The sequence below is a fragment of the Boleophthalmus pectinirostris genome, unplaced genomic scaffold, assembly GCF_026225935.1.
Source record: "Boleophthalmus pectinirostris isolate CB_2022bp ecotype Guang Dong unplaced genomic scaffold, ASM2622593v1 HiC_scaffold_14, whole genome shotgun sequence".
In the NCBI taxonomy this organism is placed as follows: Eukaryota; Metazoa; Chordata; class Actinopteri; order Gobiiformes; family Gobiidae; genus Boleophthalmus; species Boleophthalmus pectinirostris.
The window spans coordinates 14,880,498-14,896,970 of NW_026571047.1; the positions used below are offsets into that span (position 1 = coordinate 14,880,498).

At 38.5% G+C, this 16,473-nt stretch overlaps 2 protein-coding genes and 1 long non-coding RNA gene across 3 annotated transcripts; 1 reads left to right on the forward strand and 2 right to left on the reverse strand.

Moving 5' to 3' along the window:
• Positions 1–551: 551 nt before the first annotated feature.
• slc35g1 (solute carrier family 35 member G1) lies at positions 552–5,765 on the reverse strand. The gene is made up of 5 exons (XM_020936701.2): positions 5,293–5,765; positions 3,793–3,973; positions 3,175–3,309; positions 2,570–2,766; positions 552–2,500 (listed from the first exon to the last, which is right to left on the reverse strand). Exons 1-5 carry the CDS (start codon positions 5,609–5,611, stop codon positions 2,088–2,090), a joined length of 1,245 nt encoding a protein of 414 aa, XP_020792360.1. The 5' UTR covers positions 5,612–5,765; the 3' UTR covers positions 552–2,087.
• On the forward strand, positions 4,818–10,122 carry LOC129407877 (uncharacterized). The gene is made up of 3 exons (XR_008631755.1): positions 4,818–4,988; positions 8,188–8,354; positions 10,032–10,122. It is a non-coding gene; the product is annotated as an uncharacterized LOC129407877 (long non-coding RNA).
• Positions 6,252–15,749, reverse strand: lgi1b (leucine-rich, glioma inactivated 1b). The gene is made up of 10 exons (XM_020936689.2): positions 15,186–15,749; positions 15,020–15,091; positions 13,516–13,587; positions 13,117–13,188; positions 11,698–11,769; positions 10,055–10,224; positions 9,782–9,946; positions 9,173–9,393; positions 8,225–8,471; positions 6,252–7,324 (listed from the first exon to the last, which is right to left on the reverse strand). Exons 1-10 carry the CDS (start codon positions 15,380–15,382, stop codon positions 6,975–6,977), a joined length of 1,638 nt encoding a protein of 545 aa, XP_020792348.1. The 5' UTR covers positions 15,383–15,749; the 3' UTR covers positions 6,252–6,974.
• Positions 15,750–16,473: the final 724 nt, after the last annotated feature.

Sequence of the window (16,473 nt, forward strand, 5' to 3'; positions counted from 1 at the left end):
CTCATGAATAAAATGTATATAATTTGGCTACAAAAGCACTGTGACATCAATTGGTACAAAATACCGTCAGTCCAAGGTTAAATATGACAAGTGTTGTGAAGTCTGCCCTCTGCTGGTTAAAATACCTCATTACATGGAAACCAAATTAAATTATATCCGCTACATGCTTTATTTTGGCTATGCACAAATACCGAATACATTTTGTAAGTGTTGTTCTAAGGCAGTTAATACCACAAGATAAAATTAAACCCCTGAAAATAAATAACAGTAAATAAATATATAGTTCTAAAAAGTAATGAATGAAGTATTACTAGCCCCATTATTGGACTACTAAAAAAAATATATTCTGATTTGAATTTATTTGTACATAAAAAAATTTTTTTTAAAAGCATCAACAACATGAATTAAGTACAATGCCTAGCGGTGTTGTGAAATAACAATAGCATCAACACACACATGAACAATACAGCATAAACAATAGAGCACAATGCTCTGGAGCAGGTATTGGAGCTCTGCAGGCAGCAGCTCCCTGACTCAGTGGTTTGTGAAAAGCTTCTATGGACAAAAGACAACAGACCTTGCAACTGGGTGTAGACAATGATGCAACCACATTATTTAAAAGACAGGCAAACACAACAATAGCTATGAGTGAATAGAGAATACTTTATTGAGAAGTTGTATAAATAATATTTCTCTTTAAAGAAATATACTTTACTACATGTTTATGAAAAGGTATGAATACAAAACAGCTTCAAGATTAAGGCTTATATATTCAAACTGATTAATTCAGAAATTCCCGATTATTACATATGAAGCACATTAAAGCTCAAAGAAAACAATAAATTAAAGCAAGTCAGTCATTATTCTTAACACAAATTGCATAGTAAATTTGAATAGTCTATTGAGTCATTGGTCTAGCAGCCAAAATATGTAATGTGTAAAAGAGGTATTGCAATGTTTAAAATATGTGCTATGCCCTTTATAAATACAGTATAATAAAATATTTAGGAAAGAAAATTCCAAAAATCTAACATGGTTCAGATTAGATACTGAAAGTGATGCAAAAAAAATGCAAAAAATACATAAATATAAAAGCAGCCATGATAAGCTGTGTACTCTAAAGTCAATCAGAAAACTGTCTTAGCTTATTATTATTATTATTAGTCGTATTATTATACTGTTCTAAATCTATAAGAAACTTGAACAAAGCTCACACAGAGTGCTAATCTGTAATGTAGCCTGATTGTTACAGCAACTACTGACAACACAAGACATCAAGGTCTTAAGAGGTATCACTTTATCTGCAAAAAACATTACAACTAACGGAAATATTAATAGTTATTGTTTTTGATTGCTTAAGAAAGTATTGAAATACTCAAGTATGTAAGTCATGGACCATCCACAGATCCCCTGCTGTTTAAAACCACAGAGTCACATGTAAAAGGCACATGTTTTAGCTGCAGGGATAGAGACCTTTACATGGCAGTGTTTTACACCACCATTTTAAATAATAGGTCCCCTTGACTTCAGTCATATTGTTTATATACAATAATCTCTATAAAGGCTTCAGAAAAATGACACTTTCTGTCCTCAGACAATAATAAAGTGCAAACAGCTCCCTGTAACGACCTTAGTTTCACACCGAGAGAAAGAGAACACTTTAATAGTGTAAGGGAATAAGTGCTGACTCTCTATATAAAAAATGCTCTGGGTCAAAGGTTACATGTTTCACCAATTGTTCTGATTTAATCCTCATGTGACAGCTTTAACCAAGGACCTGAAGGGCCCTCCAAGTGCACATTGTTCAGTGCAAACCGCTTCTACTTGAAACTTAACCTTTCCATTAGCACACCAACTAAATAATTACTTCCAAGTTTTGAAAGAATCTCGGTGTGATAATATTTTTTAAAAACAGAAATACAATTGAAATATTAATATAGTAGATACTTGTATAGTGTGTGCATAGAAATAAGTTATAATGCACCATGATGTCTCCCATCCAAACAGGATTTAACTATTCACAATAATTCAAGTAACAATGAAATACAAAAAAACAAAAAAAACTGAATGTCAAAATAAATAGATACTCAGCTTTTGCGTGAGCTGACGTACCACTTCCTAAGTGCTATTCCACTGGTGCTGGCGACTACACACAGCGCCCCTCCTAGACTCCACCAGGTAGGAGCGCGGTTAAAGAAGATGAACTGAAAGGTAAATGCTAGCACCACATCCACTGTCCTCATCAGAGCCACAGGCCCGGCCTTCTCAATCTGCAGGGCTTTTGTGAGGAAGGACTGGCCAGCTATCCCCAGCACCGCTATCAACATCAGCATCCAGCGATCACGGCCACACGCTGGGATCTTCCACTCCCCAAGGACGGAAACAGTAATAATGCACTCGATCAGTCCAATGACAGCGTAATACCACACAGAGAGGTAGTAGTGGACACTCTTCCCAATCTTACGAAGAATAACTATTGTGCAAGCAGCTCCAATTGCCCCTGTGAACATCAAACACCATGTTAGAGTCAGAATGAAATCCACATTCAAACAAGAGTGCATTGTGGCACCTGCAAATGCAGCTATAGCGCCTTTAATGTGGTTGCTATAGTTACTCTCGATGCCACTGAGGTGCTTTCCAAAGATAAAGGGTGGCCGTGCGATGAGGATGACCCCTGTGAGGGTGAAGACAGTGAAGACACAGTCCCAGATTGTACACCTCTCCTTCAGAAATATCCAGGCCAGCACTGAAGTAAAGACTGGATTACTGTAAAAAGGAAAAGCTAATAATTAATCAAAGCTATTAATAATTAGATTTGTTTTTATGTGGTGGTTGACATGAGAGAAATCTGATCATCAAAAAAAAACAAAAAACAAACCCCCCTAAAAAAGCTATGTTCATTAATGTATTTTTAGAATATATCTGGAAAACAAAGTAATATAATAAAAAAAAAATCATTAACATTTTCTCTTTCATGTTTGTCTTTGCCACATTAGTTAGCCCTCTTTTCATATTTTCCTTTGTCAAAACATGGACAAATGTGAACAATCATGAAGAAATCAGATTACACACAGATGTAACTGCCTACATGACATTTCAATAAACTCCAGAAATCACACCAGATTTTTGGTTTGCATAGTAACTAAGCACGACAAGAGTGAGATCAGTCCTCACCTGAACATGATGACAGTGGCGTCTGCTAAAGGCATCTGCTGCACAGCATAGAAGAGCAGGATCATGGCGTTGGAGCCGATGAAGCCGCGCAGTAACAGATAGATGCGTTTATCTCTGGGGCCAATGAAGCCTGTCCTGAGACACACATGAAGAGCACCAATGGAAACAGTCAGATGAACACATGATAGCAAGTGATGGATGGAGTAATAACCAGTAATTCACTACACAAAAAGCAGACTGAAGGAGAACAGTGAATTAAAGGAGAGAGTGAATATATGACTGTATGAAGTCTGATGTAACAGTTTGGGATTAGGAGAAAGATTTTGTAATTTTGTAAATTGAATGTTGTGCTTATTACCTGAAATGTTTAACAAATAACATAATTGAATCCAATGTGCAGAATTTGTTTACAAAGACTGAATACAGTGTTAACAGGAGCGTCACATAGACAATAGTTTAGCCAATAATTACAGCTTATAATATTTCACCAACTGCACTGCCTGTGTGAATAAGAAAATAGCTGCTTTTATATTGGGACTAGTCAAACTTGTACAAACAATTTCTTGACAAGTGAACATGGCCTACTTTCAGGCTGTAATTAGCCTATGTCATGCTTACTTGTGATAAATGAGCAGAGGTGCCACAAAGAGCATCTGGAAGAAGCAGCGAATGGCACTGATCTCTATGGCGTGAAGTCCCTGGATGGTTTTGACCAGAAGAGCGATGATGGAGAAGAATACAGTGGACAGAAACGCATAGAACAAACCAAGACCGGAACATCGCTTTGGTTTCTCTGTGTCTGTAAGAGATGGTGAAAAAAACATGTGCAAACTGCAAAGTTCAACTTCAGTGATAAGCAAAGACTTAACTTCAAACCACGATGAAGTCTTTCTTTTTGGGTAAATTAACTATAATACACCATATGAGAGGCATGTTGGTATCCAAATCGCAATATAAGTTTGTAGTCTACTGCTGGTTTATTAATGGTTTGAAATGAAACAAACTTCACTGAACACATTGTTCAGCCTTAAATGTGTGTACATAGGCTATGCAGACAAAGAAAAGAGCGCAGTCAAGCCCTAGATCAGGGGTGAGCAAACTACGGCCCGGGGGCCATATGCGGCCCTTTAAACCTTTTAAACCGGCCCGCCGAACTGGAATAAATTACAATAATAAATCATGTTGATGTTTATTTTTCATGCGTTTCCGGCGTTTCCCAGTAGATGGCGCACTATATATACATTGAGATGCGGCGTATTATGTTGGCCGCAATGCTTTATGGGAAAGTGTTCTTAAAGGAGTTATTCGGACCATGAGTGGTGTTCAAGATATAACTTTTCACTGAGAGTTGGTAAAAAACAAAAACGAGAACGTTATAGATGTTGTGTTATTAGACTTAAGTCACAGAACGTCTTGAGAGTCTTGTTGAGTCGCACGTGATTTTGCAGCGCGAGTTCTTTATCTTTGTAAAATCTAATTTCTCACGAGTCACCTTCGCCTGTGGTGTGCAGTGGAGCGGATTTGTTTATTTTAGTGTGTTCCTGATCTTTCACGGCGATGTTGTAGTGTGTAATGCGCTTACTACATAGGCATAAATACAAATATAATGCAGCTGAGGTCTTAACACGTCATGTCCTGTGTTCTGTCCGGCCCTTCAGGCAAATTTTAGGACCCTATGTGGCCCGCGAGCCAAAAAGTTTGCCCACCCCTGCCCTAGATGATGTAAATGTCAATCCGATTTACAGCACGCAGGTGTCTACTGTCACTGTGGCCATAGAAACCTGTGAGTTTGTCAGAAGTTTCTCAGGCAGAAGGTAAATGTACAGTAAAGCGGCCTACCTAAAGAGAACTATTTGTTCTCTTTAGGTAGGCCTAAAGAGAACATCTGCCACACACTAACAGTGGGGGCATATGGCTTTAAAGGGCTGCCTTTCATCTATAGTTCTGTAACGTGATAAGAGCATTTTAGAGATAAGAGCGTGACGTCGAAAAACGTGAGCGTGCGTAGTCCTCCCTGGTTGTGTTATCCTTTATTAACAAAAAAAGGTAAAGCTCTCACAAGTTTTCGATATTTCTTGAAAAGTTTCCCAAACAAATGCTTCAAGTCTTGCCCTGTACCTTCCGGTGCGCGCTCTCTCCGTGGCGATGATGTCTTGGCTCTGACGCAAAACGCCGGCGGGCACAGCGTTTTCTTCTGGCGGTTTTCCGGTGCGCGGTGGTTGCCTCTCGTCTCTTTCTCCTCCCCGGTAGCATCATCACAGCCGCTTGACGCCGTGGAGTCACCTTGTAACGGACGCGTTTGAGCCGTCTCCTCGTCGAAACACTCGCAGTCCCCGTCGTCGTTTGTGTCATGGCTGTCAACTTTATGGAAGGCTACAGTAATCCCGTCCTCCAGGGTCAAAGCCCGCTCGTGTTCGCTGTGGTTACAATCTCCCATGGTAAGATGTGTCGGCCGAGAGGCAGCATGCCGCGGACAGACTGCTGTCTGCCTTTGTCGCCCTGAGCTGCCGAGAAGACAAGGTTAATGACTAACCTTGGTGGCAGGATACAAGCTCCCATGCACTGGTTACTTTACCCACAGGGGGGCAGAAATGAACCCGGTGCAACTCTGCTGGACAACTAAAACCTTACCCGAGGTTCCGCCCACCTCCGGGAGGTTGTGTGGCGCTGTACCAAGCTACAGCTCAGACTCACCTTGTAGAAAAACACAATTCTTTTGATGCGTTTTGGTTAGAATACGGTTAAAACGAATTGAACGCAATTTAATACAATATTATAAAATATAATTTTACTATAGTCCCTTAATCCATAAAACCCGTACAAAACAACTGAGGGCACAGCCCCCATTCATTGTCGAGCTAAACTTGAACTCTGACCACCTTCAGATTTGTTTCTTTTGCTAAGTTATGGGGGTATAGATACCAGTAAACCCATTCATTCAGAATAACACATTTTATTACTACTTTTTTCCCAAAAAAAATAGCCAACTGTTTGCTATAATGATATGAAATTAAATAATAATTTCTAAATTAGGAGCTAAATTCTACATCTTCTAAAACTAGCCTTTTTGGAAAGACTACAACAGCAATATTATAAATATAAATTACTTTACAAAACATATTTGGCAAATATGAATGCACTGAGTTAGTGTAACTGTTTTGTGTAAGTCTCACAAACAGAACAGTGAAAATACAGGTAGTGGGTTAGGAGGGGAAAAAAACAACACAAGTGTAGACAATGGGGGAGACAAGGGTCAAGAGTACTGTGAAAGAGAGCACACACAGTGGGACGCTTCTGGCAAGTTATTCATCCAGAGGTATTATTGTCAGGGGCCTTTTGAAAACCACGTGATAGGACTTTTTTCAAAATTTCATCACTTCATCATTCCCAACAGATTTCTTTTTTAAAAACAGGCTTATTAAACCTGTGGGTATTGTATTGACCTGATCTATGGAGAACAATGTCTAAACCAAGAAAATCATACTTAATACAGGCATATAAATAATGCATCACTCTAATATAGCGCTTTTTAAAGTCACTTTACAATTTTTGCATTATTCATTCATATATTAATAAGAGTAAATAAACCTAAGCAGAAATGACCACAAGACTAAACAGTGACAAAATTGGTTTCAGTCAGGACCAATGCAAAACTGAATCCAGATCTTAACTGCTAAATATGCCTGAGTACCAGGAGGCCTGAATATCACTGGTTCCTGGATCCAAATTTGAGAGAAAAAAAAAATTAGACACAATTGGAATGACAATTTAAATTTGATTGCGAGTCCCAGTATCTAACTTTAATTACTGAGGTCGATCATGAGGTGCTCGTATATCTGGGTTTTTCCCTTGAAGCTGGACGCAAAAAGAAAGACGCGCTCGTCGATAGCAGCCAGCGCGAACCCTCTCGGGGCTTGGATGTTGAGCTCCTGGGATGAGACAAAGTGGCCCCTCTTAGTGTCCCATTGGTAGACCTGTGTCAGAGAGTAGTCGCTGCCCAGGATGGCGTACTGCCAGTTGCCGATGGTGACGGGTTGAAACACCATGGAGCCGCGAGAGGGGAATGTCTGGACCTCTTTGAACATGGCTCCGTCCCAGCGCATCACCTTGGAGTCCCCAATGAATCTTGTCAGGCAGATAAACAGCTCACCTTTAAAGAGAGGAGAGAGTGGACAAGTTGTTTACTGTTGCATTCAGGGAAAATGCTAGGGTTATGTAAGAGGTTATCTCAATGTCCAAAACGTTCCACCTGAAAATGCAAACACAAACATTTGAAACTGAAAGAATATAAAACTTCTTTGTACACGCTTATTCACAGTTTTGATCAAATAAGTCCCTAAGTAACGCCCAATGAGCAATCAAGGTACTGCTATCATGTGATTTTATGTTCACATACCAACATGTCTTAGATGTCACAGGTCAGCACATGTTCCATTAGTATTTCCAGTAAGGATAATATTTCTTCCTAGAATTATGTTCTACAAATTGTTCTAATGCTTATATTATAAGTCACCTACTACACTTAAACATACTGAATAGCCATAATATGAAGTGCTCAATTAATTCAGCTGATTCCATGAGGTTATATCATCCTTTTGTTGTACTTTTGTCACTTTAAACTCATATTTGCTCATCTTTAGGACATTATAGTACAGCTGAACTGAAAAACTAGAAAAACGTTTTAACTTTAATTTCCATGGAATCATGCAGGTGATGTGCCACCTCCAGAAAGTTACATACTGATGTCAAATAAGACTGGATGATGTAAAAACAATGTAGCCTATTCTTAGGTAGGTTTTGTGTCACTTGTGTTTCAAGAAATTAAATATCTAGCCGCTGGTACTCTACTGGTAGAAGTTGTTATTGGTATTTTGATATATGTTGATAGTTGAAGTTAAAAACTGGATACTGGATACTGGTATACAGGGATGCATTCACCATTTCTAATCTTTCTGGGTTCCTTACTGGTAATCTCAACACCTTAAGTAATATTGAATATATTTCCCTCTACAGTGGACTAAAGCCATTGCAACAGATGAGCAGCTCTGACCTTTGACCCGGAAGTGCTTGACCGAGAACACATCCTCCATGTCGGGTATGTCTGTGCGGCGCTCAAACAGCTTCATGCTGCGGTTCCACTGGTACACCACAGGCCTCTGGGAGCTGCTGGACAAGATCAGGTGAGGCTTTCCAGACATCTCTACATACTCCACATCTGTGTCCCGGTACCAGGGGTGGAGGGACTGGTGAGAGTAGAAGCCATTACCGTTCCACTTGTACACTGTAGTGGAGCCAGCCTGCAGAGAGAAAGAAATCACTTTGGGTATTTGAGAGCATTTGGTAAAACAGCATCTGTGTAACAGTTGTAACAGAACTGGGTTGATGAATACTTTTTCATATAGAACTTTACAATGAATTGTGAAATCACAATTTTTTATAACCATTATGGTTATAGAAAAGAAATAGAATGTGATGAATAGTATATCGCTATGGAGTCTATGATGCTCAATTGTAATTGTACCCTACACCTCTTGTAAAGTCTAAGATGAGATAAGTAGAAGACTAGTGGTAATTTTTTTTTTTTTATCTAAAATGTAAAATGATAATTAAAGAAATAATATTTACAAGGCATTTATTAGCTAGGTAATGGTTGAACCATAGTTTATATATTTGTAGTAAAAATGTCTTAGCATGAGTCCGTAGTCCAGATAAAAATTAATAAATAAGCTGATATTTTTGCCCTATATATTCATAAAATTTAAATTGACTAAAAACTCATCCTATTATAAAAGAACTGTGTATTTGTGCAGTTATCTCGTCACACTAAAGTGTTAAAATACATTTTTGTGTCTACTCTTTAGGCAGCAGACAACAAACTATCTGCATGTACAGGAGATTTAAGGTCGATGGCCGATACACAAAAAAGTGCAAATATCAGCCCGATATATTTTCATCTTTAATTTAAAGATAGGGCATTTTAAACATAAGATAAGCTCACCTTGGAGCTGTCTGCGATAATGAAGAAAGATTCCCCATCGATCACAAATGTCTCGATGTCATTGGGCTTACGGATCTTCAGGATGTCGATGTCCTGGATCTTGATGAACTTATTGGCAGAAATGTCGCGCTTGTAAATGTGAGAGCCCCCAAACAACTGAGCCACAATGATAAAGAGGTGGTTGTCAATGACCATGGGCTTGCAGACTACAGTGGAGGTGCCTGGAAGAAAAACATGCAAAATAGATTAACTTAATATAGTGACAGACATACAAAACATAATTAGTCTGTCAAATTCAAATGTGTATGTTCTTGTATGTATTTAAAGGAGACTTTTACGAGTTTTAAAATAAAATTGTATTAGAATATGTTTTCTTTAAAAGGAGCACCATGGACAAAATCTTCTTTCAGTTATTAGATTTCCACCATACTTCAGTTTGCCAATGGCCACTGCAATCCATTTTACAGATTGTTCAGCCCTAAAAGCCACTGTGTTGTTTTTTTTTTTCAATTACCCATTTTTGTATTGATTGGAGCAATAATTGTAATCACAATTAAATTTGATTATTTGTGCAGTCAGCAGACATTGAGTTTTCTTTTCTTAACTCACTTTGAATCGTGTCAAAAGTTCGGAAATTCATTTCAACATGATCCCACTCTAGAAAACTGCATGTTCCAGCGAATGGCTGGGCAAATACAACAAACTGGTCCATGCCAAAGGTGAAGGCCTCTACAGAAATGGACTCAAACTTCAGTGACTGATATGAGGCAAACTCTGGAAAAACAAAAAAGCACAGACAAATAGAAGAGTATAGTAAGTACAAATAAGGTTAAATACATTAGCTGTTATGTGTGTGCAGATGACAGAGAGGTGAAAGGTTACCCGCGGTGATGCAGTCAAAGGAGTGTGGTAGCAGGTCATTGATCTTCCTCCCCTGGTGAGAGGGCGGGCCGCTGCAGTGGATCTCGTCTAGGGTGGCATTGGTCTGGTGCATCCATTCCACCAGCCACTTCAGTTTACAGTCACATACAAGATTGTTCCCGCGTAAATCCCTGCATTAAATAAATAAATACTTCTGGATACTATTTGTCTACTAATGGAGCTCAACAGTGACAGCCTGCTCTGGTTCCGGAAGTAAACATTTTTTTCATTTTTCCCATAGATTTTCAAATATTAAAAGTTCAAAGACATTGAAGAGGGTAACCAGCTACATGCTAATATCAATAATATAGAAAGGCAGATTAAAACACAAGATTCTGTGAAACGTTTCAGTGTTTGTGGTTTCAGAAACAGATTTTAAATAAAATATAGGTCTTGTGTTCATTAGTTACCACATAGCTGATTATACCCAAGCAAGCTTTCAAACTTTTAATATGATAAAAATGACTGGAAAATTTGGTTCTGCAACCGCAGGATAAGAGACGGGGCCAAACAAGTAATACTAATGTTTCTCTTCTTCTAACTAATTATAATGTGTAGATAGTTTTAGCATGTGCACTGAATATCTGGAAGTATATTGAAAGCCCAATATCACATTATGTATCTTGTTGTGCAACATTTGTGTATGGGGTCTGTGTTGAATTAAACTACAGCTGTTTCTACTTTTAAACACCACACTGGGACTGGGACTAAACCAGGACGAAACAAGGACCAACCAGGCTACATCAGGACTCACAGGGCTTATTCTGAAAAAGTGTAATTCTTCAGTTGCAGTTTTTTCTCTCAGTTTTGCTTTCTCTTTAATATTCAATATGAGTGCGCTTGTAACCAACATAATTTCCATTAGTGTTTGGTTATTACGCATTGTTCTGCCCTCTGTCTCCCTGCAACAGGACAGCACTTTGGACAAAGGCCAGACAGCCAACAGAAGTGTCCTATCTCTGGAGTGGTCCCACTCTGAAGTGCACTCAAACTGCAGTTGCCCCGGCAGTATGTGCTCACTGCGTTTGCACAGTGCAGCCACTATTGTTCCTGCTGGGAAACAAACTATTCTGTTGTCAAAGACTGACAACCTTAGCATTTACACTGGCCTACGGCCACACAGGCACTTCTTCAGACTCTTTCTCTCTTCTCTCATGTAGATACACTTCCAGACTGCACAGCATAGCCCAAAGTAAAAGCAAAACAACCTTCCTTTCAAATGTATAGATGATAACAATAAAATATTTGTACACAGAACAGGAATTTAATTAAAGATTTTCAGAAATAAATGTTCATTTCACAGGGCCACGATGCCTTTGTAAATGCTTTAATTTGATGAAGAATGTTTTTTTTTAATAGTACTTCACCCAATGATGCGTGTATGACAATTTCACTACTTTGATTAACTGACTTGGTGGTTGCAGTGCATATCACTGCTTTTGTTTGTTTATTTTTTTAAACAATAAAATATATGATAAAATATCAGATTATGTATTTACAACCAAAATAAGGCATTTTTTTCTTGTCACTTAAATATAACTGTACTTTGCAGAGCAAATTGAGAATATACCTTGCATAAATCCCACAAAATAGGGTACACTTACACTTTGGTCAGCGCCTCCATGCCCTTGAACACATCTTTAGGCAGCGTCTCAAGGTTGTTGTACGCTAGACTCCTGATCAGTGAAGAGAAAAATCATAGTCTTACATAGTAATTACAGACCATTCTGATTGGGTCAAATTAGCTCAAGTGTGTTTCAGACAAAACAACTTCAAGTGAGACGGAGAGGGGGTGGAAAATGTGAAAGTATCAACAAAATATCTATGCCAAAGACCAAAAGAAATACCAACATATGCCCGATCTTGGCATCTTTTCTAAGTGAGAACTAAATGATATGAAATGACAGCATAATTCATGAGAGATGCATTATTTATTGGAGAGTGGTTTTCTGGAGGGAAGTCATTTTGCACTGAATCTGAATGAGACCACACTCTCTTAAGTCTAAACACACAGGGGGATAAAACAGACTGGACAAGATTCCAGCAGGACCTTCATCTTCAATGTGTTAATAATGCATCTCTTAATATAATATGCAGCAATAATGCCCACTACCAGTGCATATATTTAGAAGTGCCTATTTTTCATCTAAGAACTAGGCTGAGATTTGACAAAAAAAAGATCAGTTTTAAATTAATTTCAATAGTAGTCCTTGGGAAAAAAAATAAAAAAGGGGGGGTTCTGTTTGTTTATAGTAATTTTCCAGGTCTCTTTGCTATTGTATGCTACTCAAGTGGAACAGTTAAATGCATAGTTGACAACATGAAGAAATGCACATGGCTCTTGCAAGCTACAAAGGTATACTGGTACAAACCAGAGTGGGGAAGATTATAGGTCACTTGTTTTAGTTTACATGTTTACAACATGCGCTTATATTTAGATGTGCTCTCAGCTCAGTCATGTTTGGGGTTAAGTTTACTTTAGACTGATTAAGCGTGCACTGTAGTAAACACCAAATAGCGCAAGAATGAGGAAGCTTTAAATTCCCAATTAATTTCCTGGATGTCTTCCACTGTTTCCTGCTTGCAAACTGGAAGGGAAGTGATTGTTATTGCATACTGCTACAACTAGGCCTACCATCCTACACTATACATTACACTGCAACTGCCAAAACTGCTATTACGTCAAACTTATATTGTTTGTGCAAGAGTCATTTTACTATCACAGTTAAAACATTAACAAAAATTATGAATACAACTTCCTCTATAAAAACATGCTTGAGGAAACGCACTGATTTAAAATATTTCAATATATTTATAGAGCCATTCATACTTTACGTCACACTGACTTGTCACATTTGGAGTGACTGCTATCTGCCCTTCAGAAACCTGATCCAACGCCACCTCCTGCCAACCACCTCTGCACGTCGCCACGGCAGCAACAGACACAGACAGGGGCAGAGTGAATGGCATCGAGCAGTGTGAAATATATTTGAAAATCAGAAAGAAAGGCTGTCAGTACTTACAGATGTATGAGTGTCTTCAATCCCCGGAAAGCAAAAGGAGATATGGAGGCTATTTTATTATTTTCAATGAACCTGCAAAACAGATATTATTATAAGCATTTGAAAAACACATAAATTGATACAACAACATTCAATGGGTCTGTTACTAAAAATATCTAAGTTTAATGAGGAGATTTTTTGCCTCATCAATTGTGGATTTGTGAACCATAAAGTATAATCAATACAGAAAACTGCACTGACAATAACTTGCATTTTTGTCATTTATGCAACTATTGTAACATCTTTTTTACTTTTTATTTTATTTTTACAGATTTAGGCATGTTTGAGCACATATGAGCAGATTATATTGCACTTTTTGTATTATGCATCTCTACTACTACTACTACAAATACTACTTACAAATACTCAAGATGCGGTAGTCCAAGGAAAGCATCTTCGTCAATAAGATCAAATGTGTTGGCAGTGAATAACCTTAAAAAAGCATATTTTAAATTAATAGCATGTGATACAATGAGTGTGTGAGTGAATGGTGGTTAAACTGTAGCCTACAACTTGAATGGTTCAACTTCACTACCCAAAGCTATCCTTTCAGCTATAGACAGTTATCCAAGAACTCCTAGGTGATCTTAACACAAGATGTAATATTCTATAATATAGTAAAAACTACATTATAATATGCAATATTTTCTAAAAGTGGCAGCTCAACAGACAAAGGCTTGTTCTATTTCTACCGACAGAATATGAATGAAATTGGCTGAAAATTGCTGCTCCCTCCCACACGCTTCAGTAAATGAATGACCAGCATGGATGTCCACTCCCACACAAGTGTCTCTTTTATTCTTTGATGTCCAAATGGTCAAATAATGAATTTTCCTCCTCTTTGTCCATTCAATGACTGTTCTTGCTCTTACCAAAGCCAACAGCATTGATTTAATAGCACTTAGCTACAGATTGTCCGGGTCACCTTGGCCTAAAGTACCACTGTAATACCACTCGTTTAGCCCCTTCACTTTTAGTCATATTCATCACATGGTTTGTCCTTCTGGCGACCAGCCCACAGCAGTACATGCCTGTTTAGACTGATTTAGTGTTCTATGTGCATATGGAGTCACTTATGCCAAGAACAATATGTAGGTAGAGAGTTTTGATGCTTAGTGACAGAAAGCTATTATGTGTCAGATTTTGATTAGAGGCCACTGTAACAGCAGACCTCCATGTTAATTTGGTGACCTACTATAAATTGTTCCTGGCAATGCTCTGAGTATGTAGAATAAACAGAGCAGCAATGCCTATAATATACGAAGTTGGGACAGTGAGGAAAAAAATGAAAAAATATAAAATAATTTTCCTAGACAACATTAAGTTGCAAATGCACTATTTTCACTTTTTTGTGCCAGTTTTAAGATGCTTTGCTGCCATCATGCACATATAGAAAAAAAAATGTTTTTCACTTCTTTGTTCTTAGATTTGGGAATTTTCAAACCATTTCATTCTGTTTCTATATTTGGAGCATTGATTCAACTTTATGTAACAAGACTCTTCAATGTAATGCATAAAATGCGTTACTTTGCAAACTCATAAAAGGTTTTTCTCTGTTTCCCCTGCTGTTAGTTTGTGTAGCCATGTGCTCTATTGCATAATACTGACACCATTAAAGAGAATCCTCCTTTAATGAAGCCTCAAAGGAACCCCTTTGGGAAGAGCCTGTCTCATTGTTTTGCTGCTGGAAACCATCAACAAAGACAGATATAAATACTGTGAAAAATAAATGGGACTAGAGAAGCTTGTAATGTTGTGTATAGGTCCTTTGTGCAAGGATCACTATATTGCATAGAGCTACATTGCAGTAAATTTTCAATCCTTTTGTGTTGTTTTTAAATAAGTGATTTATGGTGCTACTCACAGCAGTTGCAGGGCAGGTGTGTGGACAAAGCTTCCAGCTGATATTTCATTGAATCCTGACTTGACAAAAGATCTGTAAAGAAAAAGACATTATTGGAATAAGAGTTAATTAACAAAAGTGCACAATTTAGTATTTTGCACAGTTGGAAGTGTAGATTTACGCGTACAGAGAGACGACGTCACTGGGAAAAGTATGTGGCACAGATCGGACATTCTCACACAGTGCATTGTCTTTAGTACAGGAGCATCCTATGGGACACCTCGGCTGCCTCAGTCTCCGTCCATCCGCTAAAACCAAGCACATAACCGCAACCGAAACCAAGAGCGTCCATCCAACTCCCCATCTCTTCTTGGGATATCCCATAGTGTTTTTATCCACTCTGCTCCGCTCTAGAACAGCTTGATATGTAATTCCCTACAAAGCTTTCACATGCAACTTCTCCAACAAAAATCGCTCCTCTAAGATGTTCTGCCCCGTTTTGTTTTTAATGATGAGCCTCGCGCGAAGCTTGGCTGTGCGTCCTGCGTCTCAATAGGAAGGCTCCAGTCCAGCGGATTCGTTCTGCAAAGGGCAGGATTACCAATGCGGGACAGACATTATAACATAGCCCACTAAATTCCCCAGGGAGAGAAAGAGAAAGACAGGGAGGGCGAGAAACGGAGGGGAAGGGGGAGACTCTCGTAAGGTGCGCTTTTTTATGCGCACGGGCTGCTATAAGCCTATTTATGCGCGTTTGAGAGCTGTGAATGGATAATGAGCAGCTTCAATTCAAGAGGCGTTATAGAAATGCACCTGCCCCCTTTTATCAAGCGTTTTCATCTCTTTTTCCAAACAATCAAAGCATGAAAAAAATAACATAAATACGACTTTTTTTTAAATCTAGACAATGTTGACAGTATCCCCAGATTCCAGTAACATAAGAAATTGCTCTCGTTTCCTTCCCTTTGTGGAGATGTGCTTAGAAACATGTTAAGAGTATGGAACATTATGGCTACCTTTGTGGACAAAAGCTGCGCCCGGATAATTTACCACAGTAGTTCTTTGGTCAGTTTGTGATCTCTTTTTGGATTTCAATTGCCTGCTTTGTTGAGCGTCAGCATATCTATGGAGTGTCAGTAGGACGAGGATGAAACAGTGGAAGTCTGTTCCTGAACTGTGAACTTTCCGCCCCGCCACCTCTAATAACCCGGGGGCTCATTATACCCAAGCATTCCCATAGGCTATTTGTGCGCCTTTATCCTTCCATTTCTAGCATCAATCAGCCGATATTCTCATCTTCTAACTGCCACTAGAGACAAACAACTCATTAACTTACCAACGCAGCACTAAATCAACACAAGTACCACTTACAAATAAATGTAGATCGATACGCTTCAATTTTGTCTTAAAAAAAATAAAATAACCAATTTATAGTGTTGGTGTACGTCATCAATTCGCGACATGTTTTTAACGTC

Coding starts and splice junctions, on each gene's coding strand:
- slc35g1 (XM_020936701.2), bottom strand. CDS start 5,611: ATGGGAGATTGTAACCACAGCGAACACGAGCGGGCTTTGACCCTGGAG. Junction 3,974..5,292: donor GAGAGAGCGCGCACCGGAAG/GTACAGGGCAAG, acceptor CATCTCTTACAG/ACACAGAGAAACCAAAGCGA. Junction 2,501..2,569: donor CGCTATAGCTGCATTTGCAG/GTGCCACAATGC, acceptor TGATGTTCACAG/GGGCAATTGGAGCTGCTTGC.
- lgi1b (XM_020936689.2), bottom strand. CDS start 15,382: ATGGGATATCCCAAGAAGAGATGGGGAGTTGGATGGACGCTCTTGGTT. Junction 15,092..15,185: donor CCCAGTGACGTCGTCTCTCT/GTACGCGTAAAT, acceptor TTTTCTTTACAG/ATCTTTTGTCAAGTCAGGAT. Junction 9,947..10,054: donor CTTTGACTGCATCACCGCGG/GTAACCTTTCAC, acceptor TTGTTTTTCCAG/AGTTTGCCTCATATCAGTCA.